At 38.7% G+C, this 13,596-nt stretch overlaps 1 protein-coding gene across 5 annotated transcripts in view; it reads right to left on the bottom strand.

Annotated features, from left to right (window-relative positions):
* The window catches only part of CFAP44 (cilia and flagella associated protein 44), a 41,781-nt gene that overhangs the window by 3,038 nt on the left and 25,147 nt on the right, over positions 1-13,596 (bottom strand). For all 5 annotated transcript variants that reach the window (XM_027449594.3, XM_072044337.1, XM_072044330.1 and 2 more), the window contains 12 exons: positions 13,059-13,221; positions 12,599-12,729; positions 11,462-11,655; positions 10,901-11,063; positions 10,075-10,252; positions 7,379-7,882; positions 5,797-6,000; positions 5,167-5,359; positions 4,095-4,205; positions 2,545-2,675; positions 1,289-1,405; positions 159-360 (listed from right to left, as the gene is read on the bottom strand). In XM_027449594.3, coding sequence (XP_027305395.3) covers positions 159-360; positions 1,289-1,405; positions 2,545-2,675; positions 4,095-4,205; positions 5,167-5,359; positions 5,797-6,000; positions 7,379-7,882; positions 10,075-10,252; positions 10,901-11,063; positions 11,462-11,655; positions 12,599-12,729; positions 13,059-13,221 — 2,291 coding nt within the window. The remainder of the gene's footprint in view (positions 1-158; positions 361-1,288; positions 1,406-2,544; positions 2,676-4,094; positions 4,206-5,166; positions 5,360-5,796; positions 6,001-7,378; positions 7,883-10,074; positions 10,253-10,900; positions 11,064-11,461; positions 11,656-12,598; positions 12,730-13,058; positions 13,222-13,596) is intronic.

Genomic DNA, 13,596 nt, shown 5'->3' with positions numbered 1-13,596 from the left:
TCAGAACAATCCACCCGATCCCCTCTGGTTTATTTTCTACAGTAACCAGCTGTGACATTTGGGTGAGAGTAAAGACAGACATCTGCTGAGCGACCCACACCCAGAGAGGGGACAGCATGAGCACTAGAAGGCTGTGTTGTTTGGAGTCTGTTACTCACGGCGAATATTTATCTCCATCTCCTTTTTGTCATGGATAAGTTTCTTATGTTGCTGCTGTGCCTTCTTATACATCTCTCTCTGCATTATTTTTTCATTACGTAGGTCCACAATTCTCTTCTGCAGATACTCTAAGGACTGGTTGGTAAATACCAGGGCTTGGGAGAGGTCACTGGGTATCTCCCCATTAACGAAGTATTCCACCTGTCAGAAGCAGAAATTACCCATAAGCAAGGCTAATTTGACTTGTTAAGGGCACCGATGATCACTCTGGACAACAAATGTATAAGAATTTGAAAACTAAGGAATGAGATAATAGTGTGAGCACAGTTCTTATGTTTTGGGCCACGGAATTACTACCACTCAGCAGCTCAAAGGCTACTTAGAGCCGTGATGATTCCCTGTATACAAAGCTGTCTTCCTTTCTGTAGCACTGGAAATAGAGTAGGGGACTCCCTGTTGAGTGTCTCTGTGCTTCTGAATGAACTGAGACCTACAGAATTGCATAGACAGAAGAGTGACAGGCCCTGCTTTCTTACCAACATTTTAATGCAGGTAGGGAAAACAAATGGAGAGAGCTGAGTTTGCTTCAGAGGTGTATGAGCAACAAGAGGCAAAAGCCTATGTTTTTTCTCTGAGGACAAGATGCAGCCCAGAGGAAATAACAGTATTGTCTTGAGTTTTCATCTTCATTTTCTACTAATCATCCCTGGGATAACAGCTGCACAGATGGATACATTTTTGCATACAATTCAGCATTCTTGAATTGGGAAAAACTCCCATGACTTTCAGTAGTTTGTTGTTGGTGGTTTTGTTTCTTTGTTTTTATTAGTTTTGTTTGCAGGAGAGTATCAGCAAACATAGACCTGAAGGAATATTCCATGCCAAACCTATAAAACACTTGAAGGCTGCACACATTTCAGCAACGTGCTGCCCCTACCTGTCCTTACTTGAAGGAAAACAAACCTAGAGGAAATAGCATTATGAAGTTCAATTAATGACACTGTCACTCCATGGAGACTATAGTAAATTAGGAAGTAAAAGCTCAAAAAACGAGTAACACTACTGTTTAGATGTACATAGGCCATTCTGCACCTGCCGGAAGTAATAAATACATGAAATCCTGAATTACCTGATGAAGTTTCAAAGGCACAACTGCATATAACTCATTAAGTTTATGCTGCTTTTCCCATTGAAAGGTGTCCAGTTCCCTCTCTGCTGTGTTCAGACTGGCTTCTACTGCTTTTGCCTGCAGAAAGACAAAATGTGGACAGACAAAAACCTTACAGTACTCAAATACACAAGACAGCAAGGATCTGTGTTAGAGTCCTTGATCTGAAGCAAAAGAAGCATGGAAAGAATGCTCTTTTTTTCCATGTATTATGACAGATGAGTTTCATAGGTTAACATGAGGCTCATCTATGTATTCAAACAAAATTCTATGCTGAATACTTTTGTACGCATGTACACTTAAATATATCTTCTTACTTGAGAAGCCCTGTATGTATCAAGAGACAGTTTCTTTGTTTAGTGTCCAATACACTTCTAGATCAACAGAGTCTGCAAGATATTTTTTTATTGTTTTATGCCTGGAAATGCTTATTGATTCTGCATGAGAAAGAAACAATTCAAACTCAAATGTCAGACCCCAGGGTGAATATGTGGCAGCTGGCACTTAGGAAAGCCTTTAAAAACTAAACAAAAAACGTTGTAAGTTAAGCATATTTGCTGGGACATTTTTGAGACACAATAAAAGCAAGCCTTGCATAATGGTATTTTGGCAGAACTCTCCCTCTATCCCAGAAAACCCTCTAAATTAAGATATTTTTGAATTAATATAAATCAAATGTCTTGATGAATGCAGGAGCTCAAAAAAGCTAAAAGGAAAACTTGCACCAAGTGAGTTTATTCAATAATTACTATGACAAAGAGCAGAAGAAAATAACTAAAAGCAAAAGAAACAGATGGAAGGATAGCATTTTTATGGTTTATTTTAGTATGCATGTGTGTTAGGGCGACTCTTTATGTTCTCCAACCCCATACACATGCACACGGGATGGGCCAAGCTACACCGGGCATTGCATCTGAATCAGAGTCTGGTTTCTGCTGCTGCATGTGGTTAGACAACTGGGGAGAAACTGGACCTAAAACCTGGATCCAGCCCCCTACCAGCTAAGGTCAGACCACCTTGATTGACGCTTTCCAGGAGGATGGGTGACCCATGGTGAGCTGCCTCCTGCCTGGGTGCTAGCATGGTTATCTCTACCCAAACTGAGGCCACGTAAAAGGTAATGATTTCCATTTTAAATCTTAGCCAAAACCAATAGCACAACATTTTCATTGTACTGGAGCCAGCTCATGCCTTCTGAGAAGACAACAGCACCATACCTTTTGGACCAAGACGTTATATTTCTTTCTGAGGTTAGCAGCAACTCTCTTCTCCTTTGTTAAAGACTCCTCAATGTCTAACCACTTCTCCCGGAGCTGGATGGTGTTTTGGAAGAGCGCCTTATCACAGTCTGAGAAGAAAAGGGTCAGAGGATAGCTTAGTTTCATTATGACTGTACAGTAGCTACAAGCTTGAGCTACTAGCTTCTCCTAATGTGCAGGTTGCCCAGCATTTCCCATAATAAGACCATGTTCTTGATTCCTTAGAACTTTGTCAACTTAAATGTTATGGGCCAAATTCCTCCATGAGAGGATAGATGTCTTGGATGGATCTTTTTTCTTTATATTCAATCAAGACAGTTTGTTTCCAGAAGTAAGACTAAATGCATCAAATAAGACTAAATGCATCAAATAAGACTAAAATATTAAAGCCAAGTGCTCAAAAGTTAGCCTTTGTAACTAATTCAGTCCCAGTAATTAATACATGTTCCAGTACAATCTTTAGTTACGTGAACATGTAGTTGTTTATCTGTGAATTTCTACCTGGTGCAGCAATTTCAGTCATACTAATTAATTCAGCACAGTTAACACAAATTAATTCACGTTAAAAAAAAGGCAAGGCAAATTACACTTAAAGACCATGTATGGAGAGGCTGATGTAATGTCATTTCCCTATTAAATCAGTAATTTGGATTTTTTCAATAAAAAGTAAAAAATATTCTATATTTCTTCCCAACATTTCTCTGAAAAAGAAGATGGACAAGGAGTTAAGAAAGAATTCAATTCATGAAAATGAAAAATCCAATGTGAAAAAAAAAAAAATAAGGTAATTTACTGGTAAATTCTAGCAGGAAAAAAAAAAAAGTAGTGTTGTTAAGTGGTCACTGATATCTCACTCAAAGATCTTAAAAAAAAAAAAACAAACAAACCACAAAATAGTTAAACTCCTACAAAAGAAAAGAAGAGCTTGCTTGCTTTTACTGAATGAATTCATTAATGAATTCATTAATTAATTAATGAATTAATGAATGAAGAGGATTTTGCAAAGCTCCTACCTTTTCAGATGATTAGAGAAGCCTAGAAACATGCAATTACTGCATAAATCCACGAGGTGGTAACAAAGAGCTTAATTTAACATTATTGTGGTGTCCCCACAGATCTTCCCTGAACAGGGATCCAGCTAGGCCTGGCGGCAGGTTTCCGGAGAGCAGCTGCAGCCTCACTCCAGCTCCGCTTCTGTGAGGAGCCTTTCCTCTCCAGAAACACAGCCATGAAATGCTGAATGGTGATTTACATAAAATAATTAATTTTTAGCACTTAGAGAAGTTTTATTTTTCCAAACTTTTTAATTACTGTACCCTCTACTGTCAGCGGTTCCATTATCTTCACTGAGATTTCCTGGGGACAAATACTGCACCCAGGAGGACTGCACACATTCTGGCCCTTAATGGCATTTATGTGAGGTGAATAATGAAAAATTCCTTTTAAAAACACAATATTGTCCCGAAAGCTCAACAAGTACTCAACCCAACAAAATGATATCTTAGTACTCTTTGGACAAACGGAGACATCAAAGACTTCATCTTCAGATCTAGAATCTTCTTCATCACTCCCCAAGGTGGACTCTTCATCAGTCTCCCATTCACTCTCATATTTCTCATCTGGAAGAAAAGGACAGTACTGCTGATTTGCAGAACACCCCTCAAACTCACTAGCTGTGCATTATGTGAATGAACACATCCCCAACAATCAACAAAAAAGCAACCATTTTGCATTCATTTGATAATTTAACAGAAAGAAAAAAAAATGTGGGAGAGAGAAATCACCTAGTAGTGCCAAACGCACAAACACAGGCAAATCTTTTGAGACTTTCTTCAATTTTTCCTCTCTTTATGTGTGTTAAGAATTTGGAATTTAAACCTTGTAGGTTTACCATTCTTCTACAGAGATTAAACAACCAAGAAAAATGCACAGAAGCACAAAACTGTCACAAAAGCATCACTGTTGATTGCACTTTTTGCTAATCATGTCCCAGTGGAAATCAAAAGCCAAGTCAAAGAGAGGGTGCAAGTGTTTTAGCCCAGTAAGACTGCCTGGCCTTAACAATTAAAACCCAGTCACTAAAATAAATGAAATCCTTTCATAATATGTTTAGTCGTGTGACTAATAGATGATAGCAGATTAGGTCTGTGATCTCTCATTAGTCAATGGACAGATTAAAGGAGAATGTCATGAATATGGCAGACTAATCACTTATCCATAGCTCCCATTGGCACAGCACAGGAAGCAGCTATTTAAAGCTTTGCCTCTTCTTCATACTAATTATCAATCCTCAATATTGACATACAGGAAGTAGGTTGTAGGAGCTGTGATCAGACCAAATATAATCATGTTAGAGGCTGAATTACACCGTTATCATCATTCAGGTTGGCTTCTATAGAACATGGGGTGGTACAGAAACAAAACCCAGGTAGGTGGGTTTTGTTTTTTTTGTTCTATTTGTTTTTTTGAACCGAGTTCAGCATTGGATGTATCTGGGGATCCAGCTAGACTGAGGCACGTTTACTTTACTGCACAGAAGTATACGCAACAAATCCAAACAATTAGAACAGCATCTCCAACCTGCTTCTCTTTTTACTTTTTTTTCCATGCACTTGATTTTCTTCTTCAGAACCTTGGTCAGAAAACGGGCGAACTTGTTGTTTTCTCCAAGGGATGCTCGGAAGCTGGCATAAAGAGCTTTCTTACGTTCCCGAAGCTTTACCATCTCAGAATTTGTATGCTCCATCAGTGCAAGGTAGCTGTTCACTTTTGACTAAAAACAAAACAAAACAAAAAAAAACCTTCTTTAGTCAACAGGCACACAACCTTTGAACTTTTATGTAGGTAAGACGTATCAGTGAAGATCTGGAAATGCAAAACTTGACTTTCTCTCTTTGAATTCCTGCTCCGATCAAGCAAAACCCAGAAGTATGTTCTTAAATAAAGTATATGATTTGTCATTGACTCCACGTCATGAAGAAACTATAAAAATACGACTACTTAGACTGTGAAAAGATTAACTATTGGAAGTTAAAAGCAACCATCCTAGGCTGATCACCAAGAGTTTCTTGCTTTTCTAAATTTAGCACTAGATATTAGATCAGTGCTCAAAGGAAGCAAAGAGAAGCCACCATTTATCTGATGCCTTACTTTCTTTTCAGACCACTCATCAGCAGTATTTTTAAGTCCAGGCACACATGGCCTACATACCTGTGTGGCCTCCTTCTCACTGTGGAGGGTGGTAACACGCCCCTGGAGATCATTCTCAGTTTTCTCAACATCATTCAGGATAAGCAGCTCTTCATACCACGTGATGTAGCGCAGGTCAGCATGCTTCAACTGCATATCCAGCTGCAGTTTCTTGTGCCGCAGGACACGAAGTTCAGCATCAAAGTTTATCACCAGTGCATTGATCTGGAGTGAAAGAGAACTGCAAATGAGGAATGAGGAGAGTATTCGGAGTAGAGTTAAACATGTAAAGCAAGAGAAAGGAGCAGAACGGAAAAATTCTGTCAAGTCAACAACTTGCTCATGCTATCCACTAATGATTACTGAAGCACTTAAAAAGACAAAGTTAACTCCAATTATTTCTATACTCTCGGTATAATAACACAAAAATCACCAGGGCTTCACAGGGATGTTTCACTGCATCCCACTCCACCCAAGAAGTATTTTACTCTTCAGAGAATGTTTTACAGTAGTCTGTAGTACATTTAAGGAGTCCATGTAACAACCCAGACATAGCAATAATTACTGTCTTCTGAGAGAAGTGTGCCAAGGCAGAATACCTGACAGCTCTTCCCTTAGACATTTACAGTTAAATCAGTACTAGCAGCTGCCATCGTGGCCATATCCATATGTGATGGTCATAGCAGCATTTGGATATTCTCTCAAAACCTCCATACACATGAACATAAGGGTATCTGTGTCAGATTAAACCGAAGAGTCAATGACCAACAACAGATATTAGAGAAAAGAAGGTATGAAACAGAGCCAACAAGTGAATGGTGATACACCTCTCACAAGCTCCTCACTGTACCCTCCTAAACTCTGATTTATGGACATCTGGAGCTTGCAGTACTATGTTTGCATTTAACATCTTGAACGGATTTTTTTCTTCCAGAGTTTATCAAACTGTAGCTACCCCCACATCCAAAGTTTAGTTATTGGTTGCATAGGAACAACAAGCTTTCCACCCCACCATTTCATTTGGTCTCTCTCCTTCTTTTAAGAGCTGATTGCCACTCTCCTTTTCTTATGCTATTCATAATTTTGTCACCTCTGGTACATTCCTTTCAGTAGTCCTTTTCCCAGACCAAGGATGCCTTATACATGTAGATATTCCTTTTAAAGAAGCTTTTTCATGACCTTAAGCCTGGCACATTTAAAATTATTTTTAAGACTACAGTGTCAGGACTAGTCATGTTACTTAAAAGCTGAGAACTTCATGAATCATAACAAAAAATAAGAATCAGATCTATTGCCTGGACTCAAAAAGTGATGAAGAAAAAATCTAACATGCTATTTGCCTTTTTTTTTTTTTTTTTTGGCCACTGAGCTCATAGTTTCACATATCAATAACAAATTAGAAATCTGATTTTCAATTTATCATAGTTAGCACAGAGGTCACTGTTACAGATTTATACTGATTTACCCTGTAAATTAGTACTAGATAGCATTTTCTTGAAATTCTGAAAGGCAAGAGTATCTGCAGTCCTAAGACAGAAGGAAAGGGGTTCATTTCTGATCGAGATTGTTCAATGTGAAAAAAAAAAAACTTCTGATTTCCTACCTTTTTAATCAAGGAATCCTGCAAGTATAGGTTTTTTATCTTCTCCCTCTTTAAAATTTCCAGTTCCATTTCAGTTGGCTCTGCCTTCTCAATCTCAAGAAGCTTTTTCTGCTCTACGACCACAGATGGCGTTATTTTCATTGGGTGTTCTCTTGCAGGCTGTGTCACGGAGCCAGACTCTTTAAGGGAAGAAGGCTTTAGAAAACTACGCCTAGGTGCACCAGATGAGGGAGACCCTTCCAATGGTTCCTGGAACTTTGCCTTGGCCTCCTGCTCCTGTTTGAACTTAAGGAGGATGTCAGTGTCATACTCAAATTTTTTTTCTGGAACCTCATCTGGTTGTAACTGAGGGATCAGGGGAAGAGGGAGATGTTCTGATAAATCCAACGCTGCCTGTATGGATTTCAATTCTTGCACTAAACACTTGATTTCGTCAATAACAGAAACCTTCAAATCCCGCAAGGACAAGATCTGTTTGTTCATATTCACTTTCTTCTTATGAATCTGTAAAGAGAAAAAAAATTAGTAGGATTTCCCCAGTGATATTTACATAATATGCAGTCTTCCCCAACACAGGTAATGGAGAAGAGGCTTGTCATACTGACCTTCCTTCTTTCCATACTAGCTTTCTTTTCTGTACCACCTCCACACACGTGTTTTTAAACAGCTGTCTTTCCCTCTCCGTTTTTAAAAACTGTGGAACCACCTCTCTAAATCTTCTTTAAAAGAAAATAGTAGAAGAGTAGAAATGAGGCTTGCCCTCTCTCTCCTGACTTGATTGTCTGTTTTCTGCACTGCTTCAACATCTCACGTCAAGAAATTCACAAGGACTGTGATAATTAGCTGTGGGTTTTAGAGGATTAGTCATCTGGGCTGTCTCTCATTAAATACAGAGAGCATCTCAGCTTTGATACACGGCTCTCTTCTCAGGCATATTGTACAATTCATATACCAACAAAGAGAAAAATAGATCTCTTTATTTTGTAAAGCAAAATTTCCAACCCAAGAGGAAAGGAACTACACCTGAGAAGACCTTTAGCACTCCTAAATGCACATCTGTACAGAGATCTAGACTTCTTGGACAGTCCTTGAAACAAAGCAGTTATCTCATATAAACACCAAAGACACTGAAGCAGTCCTTCACAAACATAGGTTCTGGAATGCAGATGTGATTCTCGTCAATAAAGTAAGTGAAATTGAAGCTGAAATCACAACCACTGCAGACAGAAATGGAACAAAGTTCTGAATTTTCAAAGTATAGTTGATAGCAGTATTAAAGGCAAGAAAGTAACATCCTTTCAAATGCTTTTGGATTTGATAAAAAGCCACTAGATGTCCAAAACAAATCCTCTCCAGGCCTTCCAGCAATCTGGAGTGCCAAAGTCAACTCAGAAAATTTTGGCATTAGGTGAATATTTTTCCCCAACTTGAGGTGAAGATCTACTAATCCAAGAAGTGACACTTGAATCAGATGTAAAAATAGAATCATAGAATCATTTAGATTGGAAAAGACCTTGGCAGAATCCTCTCTAATCTTTATAAAATAAAACAATCTTATACATCAGGCATCTGAAGTAACTGTAATACTTTGTCTGTATAAATCTGGGATTTAAAACTAGAACTATTCCTTTTGCTTGCTTTGGCTTGTCCGACCAAGTCAGGTTAACCACTGGGTATCTAGAAACATCAGCACCACAATCTAGTCCTGGAGCCCAAGCATGAGATTAAAGCAACCCAACAAATTTCCTAAGACTGTGGCATTGCTTCTCTAATGCTGAGACCTCACTGCCAAAGCAACCCAGGCTAAAAGGAGCCTGAGACTAGGCAACGTGTTTGAGAGGATAAGACTATGGGAGATTCATGGCCACAGAATATGACGAACCATGCAGTGCAAGAGGCTCCTCTGTCAGTAGAAAAGCCAAGAAATAAGCCTCCATGTCAAAAAGTAACTTGACAGTTCCAGGTTAAATGGATACATTTCTTCATTGTCGTTTTTCCTAAAGAAATTCATCATCCCTCTTTTACACTCCAGATAAATAGAATGAGAAATAGAAGCTGGGAGTGAGAAAGGGTGCTGGCAGAAGTCAGAAGGAAAGCAGCAAAGTTACTGCACAACGTTTGAGCTTGTTGGGTCTTTCTGGTTAAAAGACATGAAGTAGCTGTAGGAGTTCTGTTGCAGGAAGGCAGTTCCAGAACATCTAGTTTCCCAGAAGGCTCCAATATTTAGTACCCAGAAGCAGTGATTACTGAAGCGCATATATGAAGAGGCTATGCTAAAAAGACCTATCTTTGCTCATACCCCCGTTTTTGTAAAGGTATTTCATAGCAGGGATTAGCTCAGTGATGTAAGGAAAGCATCAGTCACTAGATGGTAAGACTTTTAATCCTTTAAAAAAAAAGAAAAAAAAAAAGGCATCTTCCTGCTGAAATACTGGAAAATGTGGCTTTTTTGCATAAAAAGAGCCATCTGAGAGTTTTCCTGGATTGATTCAGTTTTGAGTTTGGTGAAGCACTAACAGTCCACAAGAGAAAGGCTCATTTGTAACTAAATCTGAATTGACACAATTGGTCCTTCAATGGCTCTTCCCACAACCACTTCAATTTCCTTTCAAAAAAAACGTATTCAGCATTTAATCAACTATCCTCCCTCCCGTAAAATGGCAGAAATATCCACATCAGTGAATCAGTTTACATACCAACACTTCCAAGGATTCAAGCTGCTTCACCTTCTTTTCAGTTTTCATTTGTTCGTGCTGAGGGACTCTGTAATCGGTGGCAGTCTTCAGCTTATAACACCCCATATTTTCCCGTGCTTCTTTAATGGCCTGAACATCCTCGGGGTTTTCATAGTCATCACTAGGCTTGCTCTTGTATCTGGTAGATACAAAACAAAGATGAACTTTAAGACAGAAAACATTCAGATGGGGACAGAAAGCATACAGTACAAAACAGGGTCACTTCATACCTTCTGATGCATGCAGAAAGGCTCGGGAGGATCAAGAAAGAATCACATACCTCTTTCAGAAAACAGTGACTACTTTGGAAAGGATATCTTTGCACATTTGAAAGAAAAATTCAGACATTTCCCTCCTCCTTCCCCCCCCCCAAAAAAAACAACGCACTAGTAGGTAATGGGCTTCTTGTGTAACTAACTTAACCCACAGCTCTTGCAGCATCTGGTATATCTGGTGCTGGTAGGGTTAACTGAAGAGGCTGACTGTGATGGTCTAGGTGTCCCTAAATCATGATTGATTTAGATACCCTCTTAATCCCTATATGAAGATGCAGCCACGTAGCTGAATTCAAGTTGTTTAATGTTTTAGAAGAACCATGGAAATTAAAAGATTTCAATTGTCTCTTGAGACTCTGAGGTACACAGAGCCTCATGTATTTTAATTTCACCCATTAGGAATATAAGAAACCAGGCAGAGATTTGATAGTGCCATATAACAGCTAAATAGTATCGTTTGACCTCAGACAAGATGCAGAACTAAAAGGGCACAGAGTCCAATTAAGACTCACAGTTCTTCCCACTCTGCTTTCCTCTTCATTATCTTAGCTTTCACCTTGTTGGATTTCTCAGCAATTCTTCTGATTTGCTTACGTTTGTTTTCTATAAAACGTGCTGTTGGCTTTTGGACCTCTGACTTCACCTTTTCGGCCTCCTCCTCAAAAACTCTAGCATCTGAACAAAAAATAACCATGTGAAAATGTAAATACCATGCAACACAGTACAATCTCAACTACTGGAAACTCCCTGGGACAACTTTTGTAAAATTGGTGTCCACCAGGATAGTTCCACTGTAGTGGATGTTCTGAACATATTCAAGCTCTGTGAATCAGCTCTTAGTTGAGTTCTACCCACAGTGTTGACAGGTGATTGCTGACATTGCATTAAATGTGGAAAACTACGTATGTATGTTACAATGTATGTAGGTACTAAAAAACAACAGTTATATTTCTTTACCCATACCTGGAGGAATTATCATTTCTTTAGCCTGGACTCAGGAAAACAAACTGAGATGAAAGACAAAAGCATATTACTGGGAAACTGTAAAAGGCCATCATTAGCCCTATGCTTACGCTTTGCCTCTTTGACGGCCTCCTTTTTTTCCATCTTTTTCCATGCCCGCTTAAGTACTGTCTTCCTCCAAGATGGATGTTCCATATCTTGGCGGTACTTTTCAGAGAGTGCTAGAAGTCTGTAGGTGGAAATCTGATGATTGCTTTGAATAGCATGAACAACAAGGGTGTCAAATTCCAGTGAGGACCGAAACCTGAAGAGGTAAATTAGACAAAACTGTCTGGTGTCAGTAGGTGCAAGCTACCATTTTTCCTTCAACAAAAGGACCCGAGTAAAGCAGTTTACTTATTACATACACAATCATTACATACAAATACAGTAACTACATAAGAGCATGATGACATCTGACACCATCTATTGACTTTTATCTGATGTAGGAATAGAGACGCTCAAGAATAAATATAGTAACACTGCTCCCAGTATCAAAACTTATACCAGGTTCTTTCTACATGAGAGTATCTTTCATTTTCCATGAAGGGCTGCTTAAAAATATGTTCATTCAATTCTCCTTTCCAGTTGTACACTCTCTGTGACTAAATGGTTTTTGTTACTGTGTATTATTTCTATTGTGCATTTATTTTTATGAATTCATCTTTTGCTATAAGAAGAGCAACCAAAAACGCACTGCTTTGTGCTTTAACTTGCGTTCTTGAGGAAGTTAATTTCATAACTTTAAACTGTATAGAGAATATTGTGTTAACAATGACATGAAAGTATTTGACAGACATGCAGCATACTTGAAAAACGGGAGTTTGTTTCATAGGTTGCACTTCAAAGCTCCAGTAAGAATTCCTGGTTCTTACTGACATTTACTGGCAAAACGCAAACTTATTCTCCTCCCAACAACAAAAAAAAAGACCACCTTTCTTCTTAAAGAAGTAAATCAGAATTAAGCTACTTTCTTGATAAGAACATCTGAATTTTGACCAAGGATTCAAAAGAAGCACACCCAAAAATCAATGTATACTCTTGTGTATGTTTCAAATCAAATAAGGGCATAACCATAAGAGAAGAATATAAATGTTTATTATATGACTGGAAAAAAAAATATATTTTTCCTTGTGGTAGGTAAAAATCAGTAAATAATAAGCCCCGTGCAAGGTCAGTGGGAGAGGTAGAAGAAAAGAGGTACTTACCAATTTCGTAGTTTCTGCAGTCCAATCAAGTTTTTCTCATGCTCCCAAGCTAGTTCCTTTTCCACTAACTGGATTTTCTGTGCTGTCTGCCTATTCAGATCCTCAAAGATCCTATGGTCCATCTCGTACTGCTGCAGAAGCACAGAAGACCCAGCATCACATTATCTTATCTGCTAAGTTTTGCTAAGAAATATTTTGGACCTGATGCCAGCATTTCATGCACATTGGCATAATTATTTATTTCAGGAGCTATTCAGATCTCCACAGATAATCACTTTTTTTTTTCCCCCATATGCTTCTTAAATGGCACAAATCATCAGCTGTGATTTAGAAATCTTGCAAAATTACACAGTCAAGTGCATCAACCCATAGCACTAGACATCTTTGGCCCCAACACATAGGACAGCAACATTTTAGAAGGTACCTCTTATGGTAAATGATTTATGAAAAACAAACATACGTCTCTGTGCAGCTGCATGTGCTTTGGCAACTCCTGATTCTTCTGAAGCAGAAAAAGAAACTCTTCTCTCAGAGCAGTTAACTCCTCTCTTTTCTTGCTTTTTTTGTCTTCAGCTTCCTTCATGATCCGTTCATACTCCTCTTTCTGCTTGACTTCCTCAATGCTGAAAATGCAAGGAGGAGGAAACAGTATTATCCCAATGGAATAGAGTGTGGTGGTTTTACCGTACTGGGCAGCTAAACCCCACAACCGCTCTCTCACTCCCCCTCCTTTAGATGAGGTTTTAGATTAAAGTTTATGTAACCTTCTAGATTTCCTTGATGGGCTTAAACTTCCAGTGAACTCAGCGGCCCTGAAGGTAACTTAGGAAGAAGCCACTTACTGTATATTTATACAGCCCGAACATAATGGGACTTTGACCTCCACCTTGTGTTGTCTCTGTAGGCTCAAGTTAAATAAGTCTCACAGTACCATATTTGAATTACTTCCACAGAAAAGTAGAAGAAATGGAAAGGAAGTGTGACAAAACTTTGTGTGT

This window comes from Anas platyrhynchos, chromosome 1, assembly GCF_047663525.1.
Source record: "Anas platyrhynchos isolate ZD024472 breed Pekin duck chromosome 1, IASCAAS_PekinDuck_T2T, whole genome shotgun sequence".
Taxonomy (NCBI): domain Eukaryota; kingdom Metazoa; phylum Chordata; class Aves; order Anseriformes; family Anatidae; genus Anas; species Anas platyrhynchos.
The sequence above is the reverse complement of the archived record's forward strand: the minus strand, read 5'-3'. Positions and strand labels throughout refer to the sequence as shown.